At 44.5% G+C, this 27,327-nt stretch overlaps 1 protein-coding gene across 1 annotated transcript in view; it reads left to right on the top strand.

Moving 5' to 3' along the window:
- LOC126187427 (uncharacterized) overlaps positions 1-27,327 on the top strand; it is a 216,718-nt gene that overhangs the window by 169,155 nt on the left and 20,236 nt on the right. Inside the window, exons 4-5 of the mRNA XM_049928499.1 lie at positions 3,566-3,702; positions 12,855-13,202. Coding sequence (XP_049784456.1) covers positions 3,566-3,702; positions 12,855-13,202 — 485 coding nt within the window. The remainder of the gene's footprint in view (positions 1-3,565; positions 3,703-12,854; positions 13,203-27,327) is intronic.

Genomic DNA, 27,327 nt, shown 5'->3' on the forward strand with positions numbered 1-27,327 from the left:
CCTCAAAAATAGACACACACACATGACTACAGTTATGTGTGTGTGAGTTGCGTTTTCGTGTGTGTGTGTGTGTGTGTGTGTGTGTGTGTGTGTGTGTGTTTCATACGTTCCGCGTCATAACATTTATCGCGAATATGGTCTAAAAATGGTTCAAAAGGCTCTGAGCACTATGGGACTTAACAGCTGTGGTCATCAGTCTCCTAGAACTTAGAACTACTTAAACCTAACTAACCTAAGGACATCACACACATCCATGCCCGAGGCAGGATTCGAACCTGCGACCGTAGCAGTCGCGCAGTTCCGGACTGCGCGCCTAGAACCGCGAGACCACCGCGGCCGGCGAATATGGTCTTACGGAACAAGTAATAAATGAACTAAAAGAAATCATATGGACGTGAATTTTATGTATGTAGAGGCAGGGCTTCTATGTCTGTGTGACTACATACTGGAGTCTTATTACACTATTGCCTGGGAGACCCCTTCGCGCGAGTGTGATACCTTTTCTTCGCGAAATATGAAAGTTGATTTTTAGGTGTACCGCTCCACTGTATGTGGCTGCGAAAAGCACTTGTTGAGTTCGTGTCATGTCTGTGTAGTTTGTGACGATGGGAGAGAGAAGGTGAAGCGTGAAACCTGGTGCCGGCTGATAGCCTGCTCCTGTTGATTACCACCCATGTTACTGCCCCATCCGATGCACGGATCACCATCAGCCGCTAAGGAGCCTGCTTTACGTTACACTACATACTGCAATGGCTTAGTTAATAACAAAAATTAATTAATCAACAATATTAAACATGTTATTCTTTATATGCTTCAAATAATGCTAGTGAAACACTTGTAAATTTGCCAAAGAAAATTATATGCTACATGTAATAATTGGTCTACAGCAGTGCAATGTTTACAGTCTATAGATACTTCCCTGAATCTGTGATGCGGGCCATGGCAGGGGAAATTTTACGGTAATTAATCCGCAAAAATAGCGTTTTAAAACATGTATTTAACTAAAAGCTTATGACAAGGGTAAATATATACTCCTTATTGCAGGCTTATTGCTGAACTCTCTGTGTGTCTATAAAGAGTATTCTGCCCCCATGTCTTGACTATTCTGACAAAATTATTTAGGAAATAATCAACATCTCACCATGGCAATGAATAAGTTAAAAAAACGCTTCACATACATTCATTCTTGATTAGCTTTCGTAATTCCGTAACCTGCTTTTAAGCCTTCCTATTGGACATGTGATTTCTCAAGAACGACTAAAAAGAAAACACGTTTTTCAGAAGAAAATTTTGTTGTAATCTTCAGGCCGATGACTGGTTTGGTGCCGCTCTCCGCATCTCTATGTAACTACTGCAACCTACAGCAATGTGAACCAGTATACTGGACTCAAGCCTTAGTCTCCCTCTGCAGTTTTTATCCTCTACACCTCCATCATCAAACTGATGATTCCTTGATCCTTCAGGGTATGTCCTATCAACTGACCCTTTCTTTTCCTCAAGTTGTGTCGTAAATTTTTCCCCCCTATTTCGATTCAGTGGCTCCTTATTAGTTATTCGAGCAACCCCCACTATTTTCAACATTCTTCTCTAGTGTACCGATTCAGAAACCTCAATTCTCTTCTTGTCTGAACTGATAATCGTCTATGTTTCACTTCCTTCAACGTTACACTCCAGATACTTTAAGAAAACTTCTTCCTAAAACTAATTACATTCGATGTTAACAAATTTTTATTTCCCAGAATCGCTTCTCTTGCTACTGCCAGTCTGCATTTTATATTCTCTCATGTTCGATCAATGGCAGTTAGTTTGCTGCCCAGATAGCGAAACTCATCCACTACTTTTGCGTCTCATTTTTTTAATGTAATTTCCTCAGTATCACCTGATTTAATTCGCCTGCATTCCCTTACTCTTGTTTTACTTTGTTCGTCTCGTTAGTGTTCATGTTATTATCTGTTTTCAAGACACTACCCATTACGTTCAAATTACCTTTCTAAGCCCTATGCCTCGTAGAATTGCAATGTCATCGGCAACCCTCATAGTTTTCGTTTCTTCTCCCTGAATTTTAATTTCTCCTTGGTTTCCTTTACTGTTTGCTCAATGTAAAGGCTACAATCCGATCTCACTCTCTTCTCAACTGCCCTTCATGCCCTTCGACTCTTATAACAGCAGCCTTGCTTCCCTGAAGTCGTAGCAAACCTTATTCTCCCTCTATTTTAACCTTACTACTTTCAGAATATAAAATAGTACATTGCTGTCAACATTGTCAGAAGCGTTCTCTAATTGTACAAATGCTACATTTCTAAGATAAGTATTAGAGGGTTCTATATCTCTCCGGAAACCAAACTGATCTTCCCCGAGATCGGCTTCAACCAATTTCTCCATTCTTCTGCAAAATACGAGGGGACTTCGGAAAGTAAGTTACACATTATTATGGGACGAAAAGTAATTTTTATTGAATGCTACACAAAACTTCAAAGCGAAACAGATACGTGATACTATTTCCCAACATAGTCACCAAGTCTCTGTAAAGAGCGGACGGAACTTCCTATAAATCGTTCGGTTCCTCGATGATAGACGATGATCACCAAACCATTTGAGAAACGCTTGTGTGAACGTCCTCATTCCCAGACAATCTGCGATTGCTGCGAAATTAGTTCCCCGATTGCCTGCACATTGTCGTTTGTGAACGATAATGATGGCCTTGCCTTATGATCGTTAACACGTACGTATCTGCGGCATTGGTCAGGTTATAGGCACCATTTCACTACCGCTGGGCGCGGCATCGCAGACTGTCCACATGCCACCAGAATTTTACGATGAAATCTGCGTGTAATTTAGACGTTTTGCCTCCCATACTGTTAAGACACCTGTTAACCGTACGGCGCGGCCGGCCGCTGTGGCCGAGCGGTTCTAGGCGCTTCAGTCTGGAACCGCGTGACCGCTACGGTCGCAGGTTCGAATCCTGCGTCGGGCATGGATGTGTGTGATGTCCTTAGGTTAGTTAGGTTTAAGTAGTTCTAAGTTCTAGGGGACTGATGACCTCAGTCCCATAGTGCTCAGAGCCATTTGAACCCATTTGAACCGTACAGCGGCAGAACTGTGTACGCAGGAAACCCGGAGGATACACTCTCTTTTGACGCTGTGCCACTCTTGTGTAACTTAATTTTTGAAGTCCCCTCGTAACTCGTGTCGGTATTTTTCAAATGAAACTTATTAAATTATTATTATTATGTCTGCAGCTCGTGGTCTTTCGGTAGCGTTCTCGCTTCCGGCGCACGGGGTTCCGGGTTCGGTTCCCGTCGAGGGTCAGGGATTTTCTCTGCCTCGTGATGGCTGGGTGTTGTGTGTTCTTCATCATCATTGATTCGCATGTCGCCGAAGTGGCGTCAACTAAAAAGGAGTTGCAATGCGGCGGCCGAACTTCCCCGCATGGGGCCTCCCGGACAACAATGCCATACGATCATTTCATTTCGTTATTATTACTATTATTATTGGGTAAAATTTACACCTGTTTTCCTTTACAAGCTACTACTGAAATCACGAATGGCGTTAATTCTGTTTGCAGCATTATCGGGCCTTGCTGGATGGTGGGCAGTGGCAGTGGAACCTGTCACCAACTTCCTGTGGAAGGTGTACGCCCCACTTGAACGCGTGGAGCGATGTATCATGAAGATGGCCAACATCCTCTCCATGATCAACCAGGTGAGTACTGGTGGCGGCACACCTCACATGCCCCATCTGCCGCCCCCCCCCCCCTTACACACACACACACACACACACACACTTCCTCTAACGAGTGGAACCCAGAGAAGGTGATACCGTAGCCTGTGGCCATGCAAACATCTTACTCGATTCTTCTTACAGTCCTGAAACAAACAGTTTGATCACCGATTAATCAAAGTAGGTGAACGAGAAGGCAGTATCATAGACATAACAAAGCGGGTAGCACCAATTTCATTCTTCTTTTCGTGTGCCTTTGTCCCACATCTGGGCAGTGTCGGCATGGTTATTAACGGACGTGGCATATCGTTAGTTTAATGGGTGGCCGCATTCGCTTCCTGTAGCCACCCGCGTACTACCGGGGCAGGAATAGGTGTATTCTGTCTGCGCACAGTCTTATACATGTGAAAGTGAGTGAAAGTTTTCTAAATGCTCGCGAATCGCGTAACTGTGGCGCGACTTGGGTACCGCCAGGTACTCAGCTCGTCGGACGTGGGAAACCGCCTAAAAGCCACAACCAAGGTGGTCGGCACACCGACCCTCGTCGGTAATCCGCCGGGCGAATTCGATCCGGTGTCGGCGCACCTCCCCGCCCCAGAAGCGGCGCTTTAACGCTCACGGCTATCCGGACGGTTCGAGCGCCAATTTCTTCATTATATGAGATGTATAATTTATTTAACATATACGTACAAACAGGAAGACGAATACTGAATACTGAAATTGGGAGGGAAGAACACAATTATATTGGATATCAGGTCTCACGTGTGATCGAGCATCAGTTAAAAATAGAAGTTACAAAGTGATGTCAAGGAAGCCAATATAGGGTTGAGACAAGAGAGAGAGGTGGGGAGGGGGGAGGGGGAGGGGGAGGGAGGGAGGGAGGATAAATACACTACTGGCCATTAAAATTGCTACACCACGAAGATGACGTGCTACAGACGCGAAATTTAACCGACAGGATGAAGATGCTGTGATATGCAAATGATTAGCTTTTCAGAGCATCCACACAAGGTTGGCGCCGGTGGCGACACCTACAACGTGCTGACATGAGGAAAGTTTCCAACAGATTTCTCATACACAAACAGCAGTTGACCGGCGTTGCCTGGTGAAACGTTGTTGTGATGCCTCGTGTAAGGAGGAGAAATGCGTACCATCGTTTCCGACTTTGATTAAGGTCGGATTGTAGCCTATCGCGATTGCGGTTTATCGTATGGCGACATTGCTGCTCGCGTTGGTCGAATTCCAATAACTGTTAGCAGAATTTGGAAGCGGTGGGTTCAGGACGGTAATACGGAACGCCGTGCTGGATACCAACAGCCTCGTATCACTAGCAGTCGAGATGACAGGCATCTTATCCGCATGGCTGTAACGGTTCGTGCAGCCACGTCTCGATCCCTGAGTCAACAGATGGGGACGTTTGCAAGACAACAATCATCTGCACGAACAGTTCGACGACGTTTGCAGCAGCATGGACTATCAACTCGGAGACCATGGCTACGGTTACCCTTGATGCTGCATCACAAACAGGAGCGCCTGCTATGGTGTACTCAACGAGGAACCTGGGTGCATAAATGGCGAAACGTCATTTTTTCCGATGAATCCAGGTTCTGTTTACTGCATCATGATGGTCACATCCGTGTTTGGCGACATCCCAGTGAACGCACATTGGAAGCGTGTATTCGTCATCGCCATACTGGCGTATCACCCGGCGTGATGGTATGAGGTGTCACTGATTAGACGTCTCGGTCACCTCTTGTTCGCATTGACGGCACTTTGAACAGTGGACGTTATATTTCAGATGTGTTACGACCCGTGGTTCTACCCTACATTCGATCTCTGTGAAATCCTACATTTTTGCAGGATAATGCACGACCGCATGTTGCAGGTCCTGTACGGGCCTTTCCGGATACAGAAAATTTTCGCCTGCTGCCCTGGCCAGCACATTCTCCAGATCTCTCACCAATTGAAAACGTCTGGTCAATGGTGGCCGAGCAACAGGCTCGTGACAATACGCCAGTCACTACTGTTGATGAACTGTGGTATCGTGTTGAAGCTGCATGGGCAGCTGTACCTGTACACGCCATCCAAGCTCTGTTTGACTCAATGCCCAGGCGTACCAAGGTCGTTATTACGGCCAGAGGTGGTTGTTCTGGGTACTGATTTCTCAGGATCTATGCACCCAAATTGCGTGAAAATGTAATCAAATGTCAGTTCTAGTATAATATATTTGTCCAATGAATACCCGTTTATCATCTGCATTTCTTCTTGGTGTAGCAATTGTAATGGCCAGTAGTGTACTAGCAACGAGGAGCAATAGCGGAGCATGATAGCGCGGCCTAGCCTGTAGACCTAGCATCTCGCCGTGTTATGCAGACGGTAGTTGTCTTCTGATCGCGACAATCACATAGCTCACTTACCTCTGATGAATACTTCATATCATATTCGAATTTCAAGGGCTTTCGCTACTCCTATAAATGCATGAAGCCATAAATGCATGAAGCCAACATGGCGCCTACCAGGAAGTCCTCTGTGATGGATTTTGACCATGCAGGCGCTACGTGTTTACTGCAGAAGTGAGGCAGTGTGGCGCAACTGGGCCGTTTTTAATACCTTGGTAGCAGCGAGGAAATAGCAGACTGTCAGGATAGGGATAATTTCGTTTTGTCACTCTAAACAGCGGTTCCTAGGAAATGCTATATCCTTCTTACAAACGAGTTCTGAGGGAACTCTCCGGATGTGATAGGTTTCCATTACCTGGCTGGCCCTAAACGCCATTTACCTCTCAGGAAGGTATCTCTGCGCTACTGACGTTCTTCTCTAACCTTCATCACCATTTTGGAGACAATGATAACAGATGAAAGGGCTTTATGTTAAAATTAACATGGTCTAAAATTAATTCTGTTCAAAGGGAAGGATAATACGTAATTCCTGTCTTGCTATCGTCTCTGGGAAACACAGAATCGAGAAGCACGGTTTTTGCTTAATCCTTGTCATTATAAATCTAGTATCACATACTGAAAGAGGAATTTCCGGCGTCTATCACTAATAAGATGCTACATCCTTATCCCACTTTCTTTCTCTCACCCCTTACAAGCTACACTATTTACCACACAGAGCTAGCACTATTCATTACGTGTTGAACACAATTTTGGATTCATGTGTTTATCCGGCGCGTTAAGACCACAGCTGCCGAAGGATATGCAGACGCAGAATCAAAACGTGTTCCCTGGTCGGATGACGCCCGTTTTTTGTTATACAAGGTCCATAATAGTAAGCAGATACGCCGTCTACCAGGCAGGCGGTAGGCTGCTCGTAAAAGGCACCGCGGCATGGATGCAAGCGAGTAGGGGCATTATTATGCAATGGAGGATATTCACCTAGGCTTCCACGGGTCCTATGGTAGTAATCGAAGACACTGTGAAAAATGTGGGCTACGTGTCCACTGGAGACCCAACCGCACAATAACCAATAACCCTGGATTCGGTGTGGGGCGGCAGTGGGGTGAGTGGACTGCTGTAGCCTGTTGTAGGGTTCTGAACCACTGAGGGCTACACGGCGGACGAAGCCTCTCCGTCGTTTCTAGGTCCCCAGTTCTATACAATACAATACCCCCAGGTTACGAATGCCAGCCCAAAGCTTTATAAATGCAGTGACCATTCCTTTTGGGATGATATTCATTCTTTCTGGCATATCATTTGGCACTGATTTCATTACACGACAACTAATAAACTAGAGAAACATACATCCTAATAGTTCCATTATAAATCGTAGTTAGAAATATATGCAATCAACTTGTGGGTCCAAGAAGCTTAAAACTTGCCTTTTTCTAATAGAGCATTTTTCCTGCATAAGCCAGTAATTAATAGATAAAGACGACTGTTCGTGCCACAGATTTACTCACAATAACGAGATTTTGACTCGATTGCTGCGAAATGTGTGACGGTCTTCATGTTCACAAAGTGAATGAAATTAAATATTTATTATTAAAAATGAGCTTACAGTTAATTGTATTAGAGATATCTCATGAGCTGGAGAGTGTGCACTCCTCTGGCCACGACATGGAGAACTGTTTGACGCGTTCGTGACTAATACGTCTTCTGTCCTTGCACCAGCCGCTGACTTGATAATCGAGCGCATGATAAGTCACACACGTGAAATCGTCACGTTTGATAGCGGTCTTTGAGAGAGAACATGTATTGGTGCTCAAAGACAACGGTTGGAGTAATCAGCGAATAGGTCGACATTTGAAAAGAATCGATATCACCATTCAACGATGTTGCCAGGAGTGCGTGAACCATGGCCGAACAATGCTCCCAAGTACTTAAGTGTGAATTACAAAGCAGTCATGCAGACTAGCATGTAACTTTGGTACACGCCGATCGCAGGGTACGGTTACGTCGAAAATCCCAGAATACAAACCCCTACATGGCAAGAGATCGCTAACGCATGCATGTCTATATCTACATCTACATCTACATCCATACTCCGCAAGCCACCTGACGGTGTGTGGCGGAGGGTACCTTGAGTACCTCTATCGGTTCTCCCTTCTATTCCAGTCTCGTATTGTTCGTGGAAAGAAGGATTGTCGGTATGCCTCTGTGTGGGCTCTAATCTCTCTGATTTTATCCTCATGGTCTCTTCGCGAGATATACGTAGGAGGGAGCAATATACTGCTTGACTCTTCGGTGAAGGTATGTTCTCGAAACTTTGACAAAAGCCCGTACCGAGCTACTGAGCGTCTCTCCTGCAGAGTCTTCCACTGGAGTTTATCTATCATCCCCGTAACGCTTTCGCGATTACTAAATGATCCTGTAACGAAGCGCGCTGCTCTCCGTTGGATCTTCTCTATATCTTCTATCAACCCTGTCTGGTAGGGATCCCACACTGCTGAGCAGTATTCAAGCAGTGGGCGAACAAGCGTACTGTAACCTACTTCCTTTGTTTTCGGATTGCATTTCCTTAGGATTCTTCCAATGAATCTCAGTCTGGCATCTGCTTTACCGACGATCAACATTATATGATCATTCCATTTTAAATCACTCCTAATGCGTACTCCCAGATAATTTATGGTATTAACTGCTTCCAGTTGCTGACCTGCTATTTTGTAGCTAAATGATAAAGGATCTATCTTTCTATGTATTCGCAGCACATTACACTTGTCTACATTGAGATTCAATTGTCATTCCCTGCACCATGCGTCAATTCGCTGCAGATCCTCCTGCATTTCAGTACAATTTTCCATTGTTACAACCTCTCGATACACCACAGCATCATCTGCAAAAAGCCTCTGTGAACTTCCGATGTCATCCACCAGGTCATTTATGTATATTGTGAATAGCAACGGTCCTATGACACTCCCCTGCGGCACACCTGAAATCACCCTTACTTCGGAAGACTTCTCTCCATTGAGAATAACATGCTGCGTCCTGTTATCTAGGAACTCCTCAATCCAATCACACAATTGGTCTGATAGTCCATATGCTCTTACTTTGTTCATTAAACGACTGTGGGGAACTGTATCGAACGCCTTGCGGAAGTCAAGAAACACGGCATCTACCTGTGAACCCGTGTCTATGGCCCTCTGAGTCTCGTGGACGAATAGCGCGAGCTGGGTTTCACATGACCGTCTTTTTCGAAACCCATGCTGATTCCTACAGAGTAGATTTCTAGTCTCCAGAAAAGTCATTATACTCGAACACAATACGTGTTCCAAAATTCTACAACTGATCGACGTTAGAGATATAGGTCTATAGTTCTGCACATCTGTTCGACGTCCCTTCTTGAAAACGGGGATGACCTGTGCCCTTTTCCAATCCTTTGGAACGCTACGCTCTTCTAGAGACCTACGGTACACCGCTGCAAGAAGGGGGGCAAGTTCCTTCGCGTACTCTGTGTAAAATTGAACTGGTATCCCATCAGGTCCAGCGGCCTTTCCTCTTTCTGTAATTTTGAGGATCCGTCCTTCTACCCTTCTTATATACAGGCGTCACCTGCGCATTTTTCCAGTCGCTCGGGACTGTACGTTGGGCAAGAGATTCGCGATAAATGCAAGCTAAGTAAGGAGCCAATGCAGTAGAGTACTCTCTGTAAAACCGAATCGGAGTCCCATCAGGACCTGGCGATTTATTTATTTTCAACCCATTCAGCTGCTTCACACCCCCAGGGATATCTATCACTATGTCCTCCGTACGGGAATCTGTACGAGACTCAAACGGCGGTATGTTTGTACGATCCTCCTGCATAAAAGATTTCTCAAATGCTAAATTTAAAATTTCAGCTTTCGTTTTGCTGTCTTCCGTTGCCAGGCCAGACTGATCAGTGAGTGACTGGATGGGGAAGCCTTCGACCCGCTTACTGATTTTACGTAAGACCACAATTTTCTTTGGTTTTCAGCAAGATCTTTTGCTAAGGTATGACGGTGGTGGTGGTTGTATGCTTCGCGCATCGCTCTTTTTACAGCAGCACGAATCTCTACAACTTTTGTCTGTCCTCATTCTCCCGATCTTTCTTGTACCGGTTGGGGACGTTAAGCTCAGCGTCTGTTTTGGTGTTATTCCAGAGGCGTGGGCTATGTACCGGCACCAGATCTCACCCTCTCCCTTCTCTCATCATCATCGTACAACACAAACACAACACTACACTATGCACACAACCATTACGTTCACCTACACTCTACAATACATATGCGACGCGACTCACACATATCCGCAAGGAAAAAGGCCAGTGTGCGTGGAGCAAGAACACCATTTCTGATAGAAAGCTGAACCCACACACCGGGTATCCCAGCTAACAATGCCACACTACATTTACATTTTTTACTCCACGAAGCGACGCATCCCTGTCATCAAATAGTGCGCCGTAGAAGCAGATACTGAAGGGCGGAGGTGTTCTCCTGGAGTGTGGTTACGTGGGATAATCTGGGGTTCCTGATACATCTACCAGCATCTCTTAGTGACGAATAAAATAGTAATATAGGGAACGACTATGGCCATCCTATTCACGTGAAGAGCGCTGTAAAATTAAACACTGTAAGAAATTCGTCATGGTGTACAGAGAAAACAAAGCTAGAAGCTGGAACATCACGGTAGCCATCTACAGGGTATTGACAGATAACAAAAGAGAAAAGTATCGAGACTAAAAGTAGCATGACAGCGTTCGGAAGAACACCCAACATGCCATACGTGTTTCTTTTCCTTCGCTTCTTATTTCCGAAGTATCCACAGTGGCGATTTTCTTTGCTATCTTGTTATCACACAGATATCACGTCGATGTCATGCGTGCATGAGGATACCTGATTTTCTGCGTTTTGGAGCAAATTTCACCTAAACACATCATACTCACTGCGAAAATAAAAACAAAAATGGTTCAAATGGCTCTGAGCACTATGGGACTTAACATCTGAGGTCATCAGTCCCCTAGAACTTAGAACTACGTCGGCCGCGGTGGCCGTGCGGTTCTAGGCGCTGCAGTCCGGAACCGCGGGACTGCTACGGTCGCAGGTTAGAATCCTGCCTCGGGCATGGATGTGTGTGATGTCCTTAGGTTAGTTAGGTTTAAGTAGTTCTAGGCTATAGGGGACTGATGAACTAAGATGTTAAGTCCCATAGTGCTCAGAGCCAACTTAGAACTACTTAAACCTAAGTAACTTAAGGACATCACACACATCCATGCCCGAGGCAGGACTCGAACCTGCGAGCGTAGCGGTCACGCGGTTCCAGACTTGTTCACTAGAAGAGATGTGTTTCGCAGTGTCGAAAATGAACGAGTGCTCATTGCGAATAAGGTACGCATTTTATAGCTCAAGTTTGCTCCACATTTTTCTCCGCCTCTGAAACCCGCCTACCCCACAATCTCAGCAATAGCACTACCGGCACATGTACTCCACTGTCAGAAGTATTAGAACGATTTTCGCTTATAACTTTCGAATTGGTCGTTTCTGGACCAGGGCCACTTACTTCAATTTGATACATTTGCCCTTCTCTATTATCTATTCTATTCTGTATAATCCCGAGAAAATAATGAACATCACGACGGAGACACAAGGTCGTTGTAGTGAGACTTAGCACCGAAACATTTAAATCCACCAAACATAAACGCATAACATACCTTTAAAATTTTTTTAAAAACATTATAATTCGCCTGACGTCTTCCTAACACGCAGTTTCCACTTCGTCCAAACTGACTCTTTAAGTGTAGATCATATTGGTTTAAATTTAAAGAAATAGTGTCGGCGGAACATCATTATGGAGTTGTCCTGTACTTTCCTTGTCGTATCCGTGCCAGCAACACTGCAAGTGCCATTCAATCTTGCCGTAGGTAGTAGTCACAATGGTTTGCTTATCAGTGGATGTACGAACAATGTACCAATCTCTAACAATCCTGGCCATTGAGACCAATGTACTGATAAAAAAGTTGAGCCGAAATCCATTTTTTAAATTGTTATATTAACTGATATAATTCATCGGTTTCAGTTCAATCGTCTATCTCTGTTCGCCTAGTGTTGGAGTTCTACAGATTAGTACGCCTACGCTACATCTACGCGAGAAACAGGCCAACATCCTAAGTGGTCGTGAGTTTCTCCCGGCGTATTTTATAATCAAAATATCCACTGTACTGCCGGTCTACAGTGTCCAACGGGCACAATATTTCGGCTATCATACATGTCGCCATCATCAGGTGAACTGACGGACTGAGCTCCTGTGAACGTGCCGGTACGGAGATCCGTACGCTATGGCTTCTCAGGGGGAACTGGGTTCGGTCGCGGCGGCGGCCGATTTAAATACCCTCCGCCGCGGCGCACTCCCTCCGCCGTCCGCGGAGCAGCCATAGCGTACGGATCTCCGTACCGGCACGTTCACAGGAGCTCAGTCCGTCAGTTCACCTGATGATGGCGACATGCACGATCGCCGAAATATTGTGCCCGTTGGACACTGTAGACCGGCAGTACACCCGTGGATATTTTGATTATCCTAAGTGGTCATTTCCAACTACAGATCTATCAGACGTGCCAGCAGAGTAGAGTGTACAAGACGATATAATACTTAATATGTCTTGCATAGCTGATATGAGGAAGTAACGGCTATTGGTTAGTAGCAGGTCCTGGGATCGCTCTTGAGCCTGCGTCTGTGTTGCAGCTGACGTTCTTCACGCTGTGCGACCGGCTGCTGATGCCGGGCCAGCGGCTCACGTGCCTGTACTCGCTCATGTTCTACAACGTGGTGGCGTACTGCGCCTCCTACATCAAGGAGCTCATCGAGAAGGAGGACTGGTCGCCGTACGTGACGATGGCCGAGCACTCCAACATCAAGCACCTGGCCATGTCCGCCACCAAGATCGTGCTCGAGTGGACCAAGGCGGTCACGTTCGTCATCACGGTGGTCTTCATGCTGCTCGTGTTCGGACTGGAGCAGGGCCTGCAGCACTACCAGCCCACGGTCCTCTACACCGTCGTCACCTGGATCTACTACATGGCCACCGAGAAGGTAACACCGCACTGTCTGCCTCAAACTAATGGCTAATGACGTTATCGTTCGTCTGCCCGGAGGGTACTAGGAAACACACCGCCTACCAGTACTAGGGTTGTTCGGTAAGTCTGGTCAATTTCTATGAAGGAATGGACCATTTTCGTTGCACCTTCATCGTTGCTAAGCTTGATTACTCCAAGGATCATATAAATGCTTTCAACATTGTTCAATGCACAGTTAATCGTTGACAGCAGTCTCAAATAGTCAGTGTGTCGACTGCGATTGAAAATGGAGAACACCGAGTTTCGTACCGTTGTTAAACATTTTCGTTTGAAGGATCGAAGTGCTGCACAAATCAAAACATAATTGGATGTAATTCACACCGACTCTGCACTATCTGCGAATATCATTCACTTTTGTATTAATGAACCCGTTGCCAAAACCTGTGGTATGGCAATGCAAGACATCGAATAAAAATTCGTTTGACTACTGAGGCTGTAGGCATCTCAAATGAGCGGGTGCATAATATGCTGCACGGAGAATTGGCTATGAAAAATCAATGTGACAGATGGATATGGCGATTTCTCACAGTCGACCAAAAGCGTATCCGGCACAATATTTGAGCACAATGACTGGTTGTTTAATCGCAGTCCGCAAGATTTTTTTCATCGACTTGTGACTGTTGATGAAACCTGGATCCATTATTACACACCGAAGTCCAAACAACAAGTGAAACCACAGCGTACTACATATTATTAACCAGTCATCCTGCCCACCTCCAATTCCTTAAAGAACTGAACTCACACATATAAAACAGGTTCAGACGTCTGATTACTTTACAAATGAGTTAATGTGTCGTATATTTGCCTTTAAGCAATGGACAAACGCTAGTGAAATTGAGATTACTAAATAATTTTAGAGATTACTAAATAATAATAATTACTAAATAATGGTATATAAGCAGTCCTCCTTTGACCAATGACGTCAGAAGTTATCACAGATGATGTGTTGAACAGATTTAACAGCAAAGACCAATGTTTAGAAACAAAAGAGTGCGGGATGGAGAAAACATATCATGTACATTCATATTTCGAACACAATATTAAGTATATTGCTTTTTTGAATCCTAGTTTCCTATTCTTCACTAGACCTATATAGGTCTTTGACACATTCCGTTTATAGAAAACCAACACACAGTTATTTGTATCTTCAGGCTGACAGCTGTTACCATCCGGCTCAGCGCGAAAGTGTACTTCGTACCTTGGTTAGTATGCCCCATGTTATCTTCGACCCTGAATGTTTACAACTAAGTTAGCTCACCTCGAAGTCACCTTTCGTCAGAATAGTTATTATACGAGGTGCATTCAAGTTCTAAGGCCTCCGATTTCTTTTCTCCGGACTGGAAAGGGATAGAAACATGCACATTGTTTTAAAATGAGGCCGCGTTCATTGTCAATACGTCCCAGAGATGGCAGCACCGTACGGCAGATGGAATTTTACCGCCAGCGGCGAGAATGAGAACTGTTTTAAATACTTAAAATGGCGTCGTTTTCCTTACTTGAACAGCGTGCAATCATTCGTTTTCTGAATTTGCGTGGTGTGAAACGAATTGAAATTCATCGACAGTTGAAGGAGACATGTGGTCATGGAGTTATGGATGTGTCGGAAGTGCGTTCATGGGTGGGACAGTTTAATGAAGGCAGAACATCGTGTGACAACAAACCGAAACAACCTCGGGCTCACACAAGCTGGTCTGACGACACGATCGAGAAAGTGGAGAGAATTGTTTTGGGGGATCGCCGAATGACTGTTGAACAGATCGCCTCCAGAGTTGGCTTTTCTGTGGGTTCTGTGCACACAATCTTGCATGACGACCGGAAAATGCGAAAAGTGTCATCCAGGTGGGTGCCACGAATGCTGACGGACGACCACATGGCTGCCCGTGTGGCATGTTGCCAAGCAATGTTGACGCACAACGACAGCATGAATGGGACTTTCTTTTCGTCGGTTGTGACAATGGATGAGATGTGGATGCCATTTTTCAATCCAGAAACAAAGCGCCAGTCACCTCAATGGAAACACACAGATTCACCGCCACCAAAAAAATTTCGGGTAAACGCCAGTGCTGAAAAAATGATGGTGTCCATGTTCTGGGACAGCGAGGGCGTAATCCTTACCCATTGCGTTCCAAAGGGCACTACGGTAACAGGTGCATCCTACGAAAATGTTTTGAAGAACAAATTCCTTCCTGCACTGCAACAAAAACGTCCGGGAAGGGCTGCGCGTATGCTGTTTCACCAAGACAACGCACCCGCACATCGAGCTAACGTTACGCAACAGTTTCTTCGTGATAACAACTTTGAAGTTATTCCTCATGCTCCCTACTCACCTGACCTGGCTCCTAGTGACTTTTGGCTTTTTCCAACAAAGAAAGACACTCTCCGTGGCCGCACAATCACCAGCCGTGCTGCTATTGCCTCAGCGATTTTCCAGTGGTCAAAACAGACTCCTAAAGAAGCCTTCGCCGCTGCCATGGAATCATGGCGGCAGCGTAGTGAAAAATGTGTACGTCGGCAGGGCGATTACGTCGAGACGTAACGCCAGTTTCATCGATTTCGGGTGAGTAGTTAATTAGAAAAAAAATCGGAAGCCTTAAAACTTGAATGCACTTCGTAGTGAAAGACATATCAAACGTGTGATGTGCTAACAACCAACTTTCAATCGGTGAGTGTCGAAACGACGTGGCACCGAAGTGCACGGCATACTGGCCTTACGCAGGTAGCATTTCCAACAAGAATGGCCGTATTCTGTGGAAACATGAAGTGAAATGTGGTTTTAGACACCATCTAAGATAACGGTAGGCAACGGCCTTGCCGCAGTGGATACACTGGTTCCCGTCAGATCAGCTAAGCGCTGTCGGGCGCGGCCGGCACTTGGATGGGTGACCATCCAGGCAGCCATGCGCTGTTGCCATTTTTCGGGGTGCACTCAGCCTCAAGATGCCAACTGAGGAGCTACTCGACCGAATAGTAGCGGCTCCGGTCAAAGAAAACCATCATAACGACCGGGAGAGCGTTGTGCTGGCCACACGCCCCTCCTATCCTCAGCCAAGGATGACACGGTGGTCGGATGGTCCCGATGGGCCACTTGTGGCCTAAAGACGGAGCGCATTAAGATCACGGCCCTTTAAGTGTCTGTTAAGGATAATCTTGGTTTACGTAAGGCGCCTGTCTATCGTATCCCTTGCAGCTGTGGCATGTCTTACGTTGATCAGACCTTCAGGTCCATAGAAGACTGGTCTATTGAACACAAGCGTCACACACGCTTACAACAGCCGAGCAAATCTGCTATGGCACGTCCTATGGAATATAGCAACTCGGATATTATGGTTTATTGCGATAGTGTTATTGACGAAACAGTTGAGATTAAATCGGCAAGTGACATCATAAACAAAGGTGGAGACTTTTCCTTAAATTCTGCGCGGAATCCTGCCCTCTCCGTGGTAAAATAATAGAGCGACAGTGTCAATGCTACTTCACCCATTGGTAATTAGTATTCACTGTCGGTAACTTCTGACGTTGGTCATCATTGGTTTTGTGGTGGCGCTAGTGTTTACGTTTTCTCCGTGTTATCTTTCGGTACATGCTCTGTACACGGTTTTAAACTTCCTTCCACAGTCATCTCTCGCTGTTTTTGTGCCTTGAAAATGGCAGGATATGCACCCATCTGTATTTCTGTAAGTTGTTTAAACATTTTATACGCCCGGAGAAACTTTAGTTTCTTGTTTTAGAGCAAATTCCAGGAAGAGCAGCTGTGGCGCTCAGGTTGATGCCGTGTTCTTTGACTTCAGAAACGTTTTCCATACAGTTCCTCACTGGCGTCTAGTGGACAAAATACGAGCTTATGGAGTATCGAATCAGATTTATGACTGGACTGAGGACTTCTTTGCAGCCAGAACACAACACGTCGTTCTGAACGGAACAAAATCCCATACGTGAAGGCAATTTCAGATGCACCTCAAGGCAGTGTGATAGGGCCGTTAATTTTACATTTTATATTAATGAGCTAGTGGTTAACGTTGGTAGCTCCGTGAGGGTATCCGGGAACGATGATGTAATCCATAGGAAGGCAGCGACGTCAGAAGACTGTGGCGAAATGCAGCAGACCTGCAGAGCAACAATCGGTGTTGTAGTTCTAAATTGTCGTAGCTGTGTTGGAAAAAAACCAGAGCTTCAAGCGCTAATAAAAAGCAATGAAGCTCAAATCCTTAAAGGTACCGAAAGCTGGCTAAAGCCGGACTTATATACCGAAATTTTTACAGAGCACCTAACCGTGTTAAGAAATAATAGATTAAATATATCCGTTACTATAGGTTATCTGTCCTGAGCTGACTGCAAACTACTTAAATTCTTTTTAATTAGACTGCAGTCAACTCAAGACGGATATCGTATAGTAACAGATGTTAACAGCTGCTGCGGAAGACGGCCACGCAAACAAACGTTTTAGATTATATATAGTTGATGGTGGCTTGTTTGTTGCTGTTAGAAACATTAGTTGTTGCACCCGTGGTCTAGGGGTAGCGTCTTTGATTGATAATCAAAGCGTCTTCGGTCCTGGGTTCGATCCCCGCCACTGCCTCAAATTTTGATAAATAATCAGCATTGGCGGCCGAAGACTTCCGGCATAAGAAGTCAGCCTCATTCTGCCAACGGCCTTGTCCTCCGAATGCAGTTGTAGGGGAAGGAGTAGAAGAAAAGGTTACAGGAGAATATGGGCTTGGGACAAGGAATGAAAGAGGAGAAAGACTAATTGAGTTCTGTAACAAGTTTCAGCTAGTAATAGCGAATACCCTGTTCAAGAATCACAAGAGGAGGAGGTATACGTGGAAAAGGCCGGGAGATACGGAAAGATTTCAATTGGATTACGTCACGGTCGGACAGAGATTCCGAAATCAGATACTGGATTGTAAGGCGTACCCAGGAGCAGATATAGACTCACATCACAATATAGTAGTGATGAAGAGTAGGCTGAAGTTCAAGACATTAGTCAGGAAGAATCAATACGCAAAGAAGTGGGATACGGAAGTACTAAGGAATGACGAGATACGTTTGAAGTTCTCTAACGCTACAGATACAGCAATAAGGAACAGCGCAGTAGGCAGTACAGTTGAAGAGGAATGGACATCTCTAAAAAGGGCCATCACAGAAGTTGGGAAGGAAAACATAGGTACAAAGAAGGTAGCTGCAAAGAAACCATGGGTAACAGAAGAAATACTTCAGTTGATTGATGAAAGGAGGAAGTACAAACATGTTCCGGGAAAATCAGGAATACAGAAATACACGTCGCTGAGGAATGAAATAAATAGGAAGTGCAGGGAAGCTAAGACGAAATGGCTGCAGGAAAAATGTGAAGATGTCGAAAAAGATATGATTGTCGGAAGGACAGACTCAGCATACAGGAAAGTACAGGAAAGTCAAAACAACCTTTGGTGACATTAAAAGCAACGGTGGTAACATTAAGAGTGCAACGGGAATTCCACTGTTAAATGCAGAGGAGAGAGCAGATAGGCGGAAAGGATACATTGAAAGCCTCTATGAGGGTGAAGATTTATCTGATGTGATAGAAGAAGAAACAGGAGTCGATTTAGAAGAGATAGGGGATCCAGTATTAGAATCGGAATTTAAAAGAGCTTTGGAGGACTTACGGTCAAATAAGGCAGAAGGGATAGATAACATTCCATCAGAATTTCTAAAATCATTGGGGGGAGTGGCAACAAAACGACTATTCACGTTGGTGTGTAGAATTTATGAGTCTGGTGATATACCATCTGACTTTCGGAAAAGCATCATCCACACAATTCCGAAGACGGCAAGAGCTGACAAGTGCGAGAATTATCGCACAATCAGCTGAACAGCTCATGCATCGAAGCTGCTTACAAGAATAATATACAGAAGAATGGAAAAGAAAATTGAGAATGCGCTAGGTGACGATCAGTTTGGCTTTAGGAAAAGTAAAGGGACGAGAGAGGCAATTCTGACGTTACGGCTAATAATGGAAGCAAGACTAAAGAAAAATCAAGACAATTTCATAGGATTTGTCGACTTGGAAAAAGCGTTCGACAATATAAAATGATGCGAGCTGTTCGAGATTCTGAAAAAAGTAGGGGTAAGCTTTAGGGAGAGACGGGTCATGTAAAATATGTACAACAACCAAGAGGACAATCAAGAACGAAGTGCTCGTATTAAGAAGGGTGTAAGACAAGGCTGTAGCCTTTCGCCCCTACTCTTCAATCTGTACATCGAGGAAGCATTGATGGAAATAAAAGAAAGGTTCAGGAGTGGAATTAAAATACAAGGTGAAAGGATATCAATGATACGATTCGCTGATGACATTGCTATCCTGAGTGAAATTGAAGAAGAATTAAATGATCTGCTGAACGGAATGAACAGTCTAATGAGTACACAGTATGGTTTGAGAATAAATCGGAGAAAGACGGAGGTAATGAGAAATAGTAGAAATGAGGACAGCGAGAAACTTAACATCAGGATTGATGGTCACGAAGTCAGTGAAGTTAAGGAATTCTGCTACATAGGCAGTAAAATAACCAATGACGGACGGAGCAAGGAGGACATCAAAAGCAGACTCGCCATGGCAAAAAAGGCATTTCTGGCCAAGAGAAGTCTACTAATATCAAATACCGGCCTTAATTTGAGGAAGAAATTTCTGAGGATGTACGTCTGGAGTACAGCATTGTATGGTAGTGAAACATGGACTGTGGGAAAACCGGAACAGAAGAGAATCGAAGCATTTGAGATGTGGTGCTATAGACGAATGTTGAAAATTAGGTGGACTGATAAGGTAAGGAATGAGGAGGTTCTACGCAGAATCGGAGAGGAAAGGAATATGTGGAAAACACTGATATGAAAAGGGACAGGATGATGGGACATCTGCTAAGACATGAGGGAATGACTTCCATGGTACTAGAGGGAGCTGTAGAGGGCAAAAACTGCAGAGGAAGACAGAGATTGGAATACGTGAAGCAAATAATTGAGGACGTAGGTTGCAAGTGCTACTCTGAGATGAAGAGGTTAGCACAGGAAAGGAATTCGTGGCGGGCCGCATCAAACCAGTCAGTAGACTGATGACCAAAAAAAGAAACATTTTATTTCGTAGTGAAATTGAAATAAATAGTTCGTGTGAGCTAGTATGAGTAGAGGCTATATTTGACAATCGGAATAAATTAATAATTGGTTCATCTTACCTCCCCCCCCCCCCCCCCCCACTCAGATGATGTAGTTGCTGAACAGCTCAAAGAAAACTTGGGTCCCATTTCAAATAGTTACCCCACTCACACAGTTATACCTGGTGGTGACTTCAATCTGCGCTCGATATATTGGCGAAAAGACATGTTCAAAGTTTTGGTAGACATAAAACATCGTCCTAAATCAATCTAAACGTTTTCTCCAGAAATTATTTTGAACAGTTAGTTCAGGAGCCCACTCGAAGTGTGAATGGTTGCGAAAACATGCAGTACTTGATCTCTTAGCGATAAATGATCCCGAGCAAATAAGGAACACCACGACGGAGACACAAGGTCGTTGTAGTGAGACTGAGCACCGAAACATCTAAATCCACCAAACATAAACGCATAACATACCTTTAAAATTAAAAAAAAAAAAACATGACAATTTGCCTGACGTATTCCTAACAGACAGTTTCCACTCCGTCCAAACTGACTCTTTAAGTGTAGGTCAGATTGGCTTAAATTTACAGAAATAGTGTCGGCGGCGATTGAGAGAGTTACAACAAATAAATTAATAAAAGATGCTACTGATCCCCCCGTGACACACAAAACGGTCAGGACACTGTTGCACAAGCTACTTAAAAAGGCACGCCAAATTCAAAAGAACACAATCTCCAAGATAGGCGAAATTTTACAGAAGCTCTAAATTTAGCGCGGACTTCAATGTGAGATGCTTTTAATAGTTCTCACAACGAAACTCTGTCTTCGAAAATCCAGAGAGATTCTTGTATGTAAGGTACCACAGCGGTAAGACAAATTACTATCTTCACTGCTCGATACCGATGGTAATATAACCGATCACAGTTACAGACCACAGTTTTCCGACTTTCCTTCACCAAAGAAGGCGAAATAAGTATTCTTGAACTCGAGTCAAGAACAGCTGCCAACACGAATTACTTAGAAGTAGATACAATCGACATGACATTCCTTCACCAAAGAAGGCGAAATAAGTACCGGTATTCTTGAACTCGAATCAAGAACAGCTGCCAACATGAATTACTTAGAAGTAGATACAATCTACACAGCGAAACAACTTATATCACTTAATAAAGGCAAGTCTTTCGGTACAGATTGCATACCAATTTGGTTCCACTTAGAATATGTAGATGTAAAAGCCCCATAAAACCGCTCACTCGACAGTAAAACTGTACCTGAGGGCTGAAAAGCTGCACAGAACAAAACAGTACTCAAGAAACGAACCAGGAGCAATCCGCTGAATTACAGATCCAACGCCGTCGTCGGTTCGCAGGAACGTATACCATGCTCGAGATCATTAATGACATTGAAGAAGACGATCTATTTATTTATAGCGCGGATTCAGGGGATCTCGTACTTGTGAGACAGAACTGGCTCTTCATTCGCACGGTGTAACGAGTGTTATCGCCGGCCGGTGTGGCCGTGCGGTTCCAGGCGCTTCAGTCTGGAACCGCGTGACCGCTACGGTCGCAGGTTCGAATCCTGCCTCGGGCATGGATGTGTGTGATGTCCTTAGGTTTAAGTAGTTCTAAGTTCTAGGGGACTGATGACCACAGATGTTAAGTCCCATAGTGCTCAGAGCCATTTGAACCATTTTTTTGAGTGTTATCGACAGGTGATCTCAAATTTACTCATTTAATCTAGATTTCCACACTACGTTTGACACTGATTTTCACATGTAGCATCTAATCAAATGCGTGCCCAAGAATTATCGTCTCATTTGTGCGACTGGAGTCTTAATTTACTGTCAGAGAGGCCACAGTTCGTAGTAATTGATAGGAAGTCATCGAGTAAAATAGAAATGATATCTGGAAGGAAGGAAGAAAGAAAGAAAGAAAGATTAATGTTTAACGTCCCATCGACATCAATGCCACTAGAGATGGAGCACAAGGATGGGGAAGGAAATCAGCCGCGTCCTCTCAAGGGAACCATCCCAGCATTTCCGTGGAGCCTTTTAGGGGAACCGCGGGAAATCTAAAACACCATGGTCGCACGCGGACTTGAACGGCTGTACTCCCGAATGTACGTCTAGTGTGCTAACCAACTCACTCGATGTGGTATTTGGCGTTCCCCAAAGACTGTTGTAGGCCATCTGCTGTTCTTAATCTATGTAAATGATTTGGAAAACAATCAGAGCAGCCATCTTCAGTTTACTGCTGATAATGCTGTCGTGTACCGTCTAGTGAAACCATTACAAAATCAGAACAAAATGCAAAATTATTAAGTATCTGTATGGTGCGAGGAAAAATTGACAATTGACTCTAAGCAATAAAGCGTGTGAGGTCATGCACGTGAGTACTAAAAGGAATCCGTACAGTTTCGGTTAAGTGTTAAATCTCAGCAATTTAAAAGGTTATCAATACAACTAATTAACTACGGATTACAATTATTAACAACCTGAATTGAGATGGTCATGCCAGTCGGAATGGCCGTGCGGTTCTAGGCGCTACAGTCTGGAGCCGAGCGACCGCTACGGTCGCAGGTTTGAATCCTGCCTCGGTCATGGATGTGTGTGATGTCCTTAGGTTAGTTAGGTTTAATTAGTTCTAAGTTCTAGGCGACTGATGACCTCAGAAGTTAAGTCGCATAGTGCTCAGAGCCATTTGAGCCATTTGAGATGGTCATACGGATAAAGGTGTGCGGAAGGCGAAGAAAGGACTACGTTTTATGGGCAGAACACTTAGAAGATGCAAGAGATCTACTAAAGAGACTCCCTTAACTACACTTGTCCGTCCTTTTCCGGAGTTGCTGTGCGGTGTAGAAACCATACCAAATAAGGCTGACATAGCACATAGAAAAAGTTCAAAGAAGGGCAACTTATTTTTTATTATCGGAAAATAAGGGAGAGATGACACGGACATTATATACGAGTTGCGAAGGCGTTATCCGTTGCAGTGAGATCTTTTCAGAAACTTCTATCATCCACTTTGACCTCCAACTGCGAATATACAGGTTGTAACGATTATAAGTGCAGATATTTTTATTGGTGACTGATGACAGTGTACTAGACAGCATTACATCAGTATTTACTTCATTTGCTGATAATTATTATAGCTCTTAAAAGTATTATATTTTCAGGTTGCTTAGCGCCTCTAAATACATGTGGCAAGAACAAGTCATTAACGCTTATCTTTCGCTGGGCGGCACGTCAGGTGTTGAAATGTGAGCACGTGTACGCAAAACGGTTAGTCTATACTGCAGGTGTAGCCCACTCAGGCTGCGGTCACAGTGGCTCCGATATCGGTGGATTCCGCCGACGACCGACATCGGCCGGAGATGGCCGATCTTTTCAAATCCGTACATCACTACGTGCGCGGTCACACTATAGCCGATCTTATCTCCGAACGTGCAGACTTCGGACGACAGTAGGTGAAATTCAGATCAGTTTGTTTTCTTCGGTCAAATTAACCGACATTCTCTTAAAAGAAAGAAACTGATAACTTAAGTCCAAGAAAGAGTGAGTTTGTGGCATCCTGAGGATGAAAATATCACAATCGGGATATAGTTCGAAATATATGGGTTGAAATCGCAGGTTTATTCGAAACTTCAAACAGGCAAAATCTTTACTGGAAATTTTGAGCATAGATTATAACTTCGAAAAACAATTTGTTTAAATAAAAAGGGTGGCGTTTCTTATATGCTTATAGCTACTGTACTGATTTTTTTTTCTTTGTGGTAAGCTTTCATTAGTTGCTACAAACTATTGTTACTCATTACTGGCGTCTTATGCCAGTAGGGTAGTGATTCTGTTAATATGAAGTGATTTGCAAATGTGGTGTGCGGTATGTACAGGATGTACATAAAGTCAGGGAACATTTTAAATTATTTATTGCACGAGAACTAAACATTGTACACATCTCATACATATTGCACTTTGAAAAGAAACTCTGATTTTTTTTTTTCAAACATTCGATATGTGAACCATGAGAGACCCGGCAAACGTCAGTACGGTAATCGAATTCTTGCAATAACCATCGCAGCAAGGCAACGTCGCCTGTGGCCCGAGGCAGGATTCCAGACTGTAACGCCTAGAACCGCTCGGCCACTCCAGCCGGCGTCTGTGGCAGTCGCTTCCCTTATTCTCTCTCGGAGCTCTGCTACATCATGTGGTAGAGACGGTACATATACCAGGTCTTTAATGTGTCCCCACAGAAAAATGTCAGATGGAAGTGAGATCTGGTGATCGGGGGGCCATTTCATTAAACAGCTGTCCCCTTCTGTAGCACGGCCGATCCATCGATGCGGCAGCTCCGTGTTCAGGTACACACGAACTTCACGATGAAAATGCGGTGGGGCCCCATCCTGCTGAAAAATGAACGGAGAGTCCGATTGCATTTAAGACATCAGCCACTGCTGCAAGTAGGAATATCCAGTGACAGTGCTCTCGGCGAAGAAGAATGGGCAGTACAGTTTTCGACGTGACAAGGCACAAAAACATTTACCTTTGGGGAATCACGCTCAAATTCAGTGTATTCGTGTGGATGCTTTATACACCAGATTCGACAATTATGCACGTTCACTTTCCCATTAGTGTGAAAAGTGGCTTCGTCGCTAAAAACTAAGTGGTCAACAATGCCATCCCCATCCTCATTCAGTTGTTGCAACGGTGAACTCAAAACGCCTGTCTTTTTCGTCGTCATTGAGCTTCTGCACTAGCTCCAATTTGAATAGTTTCATAGACATCTTCTGTCGCAGGGCTTTCCAGACTGTCACTGGAGCCATTCCGAGTTCGCGGGATTCACAACGCATCGATTTCTTTGGACTCTTGATGACTGTCTCTCGTACACGCTCCACATTCTTGTTGTGCCACTGGTAAATGGCCTTCTGTTTTGGTGGCTTCTTACCGTACGTGGCTCTAAACATCCGTTGAACGGCTGCAGCACACTTGTTATTGTCGAAATCCAACACACAGAAAGCTCGCTCTGCACCCGAACTCGACACGTTTGCGACTACATCTACATCTACATCTACATACATACTCCGCAATCCACCATACGGTGCGTGGCGGAGGGTACCTCGTACCACTAGCATCTTCTCTCTCTGTTCCACTCTGTAAGAGCCCTAATCAAAAAAAAAAAAAAAAAGGTTAAAATGGCTCTGAGCACTATGGGACTTAACATCTATGGTCATCAGTCCCCCTTTTTTTTCATTTTGTTCGTTATTGATCGTTGTGTTTGGTCGTTGCAAGACATCCTGTTCAAGTTCGGTGGTTGATCCTTCCACTCAGTTTTTTATTATAGAGGCCAACCGGCTCTCTGACCGAACACGCTGAGCTACCGTGCCGGCTGTCCCCTAGAACTTAGAACTACTTAAACCTAACCAACTTAAGGATATCACACAACACCCAGTCATCACGAGGCAGAGAAAATCTCTGACCCCGCCGGGAATCTAACCCGGGAACCCGGGCGCGGGAAACGAGAACGCTACCGCACGACCACGAGCTGCGGACGAGCCCTAATCTCTCTTATCTTATCTTTGTGGTTTTTCCGCGAAATATAAGTTGGCGGCAGTAAAATTGTACTGCAGTCAGCCTCAAATGCTGGTTCTCTAAATTTCCTCAGTAGCGATTCACGAACGACCTGATAGGGATCCCAAACGCTCGAGCAGTACTCAAGAATAGGTCATATTAGTGTTTTATAAGCGGTCTCCTTTACAGATGAACCACATCTTCCCAAAATTCTACCAATGAACCGAAGACGACTATCCGCCTTCCCCACAACTGCCATTACATGCTTGTCCCACTTCATATCGCTCTACAATGTTACGCCCAAATATTTAATCGACGTGACTGTGTCAAGCGCTACACTACTAATGGAGTATTCAAACATTACGGGATTCTTTTTCCTATTCATCTGCATTAATTTCCATTTACCTATATTTAGAGTTAGCTGCCATTCTTTACACCAATCACAAATCCTGTCCAAGTCATCTTGTATCCTACAGTCACTCAACGACGACACCTTTCCGTACACCACAGCATCATCAGCAAACAGCCTAATATTGCTATCCACCCTATCCAAAAGATCATTTATGTAGATAGAAAACAACAGCGGACCTACCACACTTCCCTGGGGCACTCCAGATGATACCCTCACCTCCGATGAACACTCACCATCGAGGACAAGGGGCCTTCTGGCGCCCATAGGAAAGAAATGAAAAAACAAAAGAATAAGGATTAAATAAAATGAAGAGTTGGAAACATTATAGTCCGATTAAAATTACTAGGTGTCACACAAACACGACGGATCTTTTCACAAATGTTGTTAATGTAACACGTGGAGCCATGTTGGAAGCGGTCGCCGCGGGGTGTGATGGAAATACAATATGCTCTGCCCTTTCAAAGTATCGCAATGAACTGTGGCAGACGACGCGTTTTGTAGCTGCCCTGCTCGAGATGCTGGAGTTGGCTGACATGTGCGAATGACGTGTGCTTGCTTGTGTGTGTGAATGGTGTATGTTTCTCTTTTGCTGATGGCTGTGGTCGATAGCCTTATGTAAGTGTGTTTTAATTGTGGCTGTCTGCAACTTAACGCGTGTCCTGTATAGCAAGTAGCAGTCTATCTTTTCCTACATTGTTGATGCACTGATATTAATTTAGTGTTATTTCTTCTGATGTTTATCGCTCCGCTGCGTTGTGGAATAGTGAAATATTTGCAACCACCAAGTAAATACTACAGTTCTAACATTAAACTGCTATACCCCCCTCCCCCCGCCCCCATCGCCACTATGGCTACGTTCTTGCTATTACCGATTCTGTACTAGAGAGACGAGAAGCCTACAAAATGTGAGCGCACTGGACTAGGATTGAGGATACGAACTGCGATGACACAAAGAAGAAAGGTTTAATTACTTGTCAGCAGAAGC

Source organism: Schistocerca cancellata, chromosome 5 (assembly GCF_023864275.1).
Source record: "Schistocerca cancellata isolate TAMUIC-IGC-003103 chromosome 5, iqSchCanc2.1, whole genome shotgun sequence".
NCBI classification, from domain to species: domain Eukaryota; kingdom Metazoa; phylum Arthropoda; class Insecta; order Orthoptera; family Acrididae; genus Schistocerca; species Schistocerca cancellata.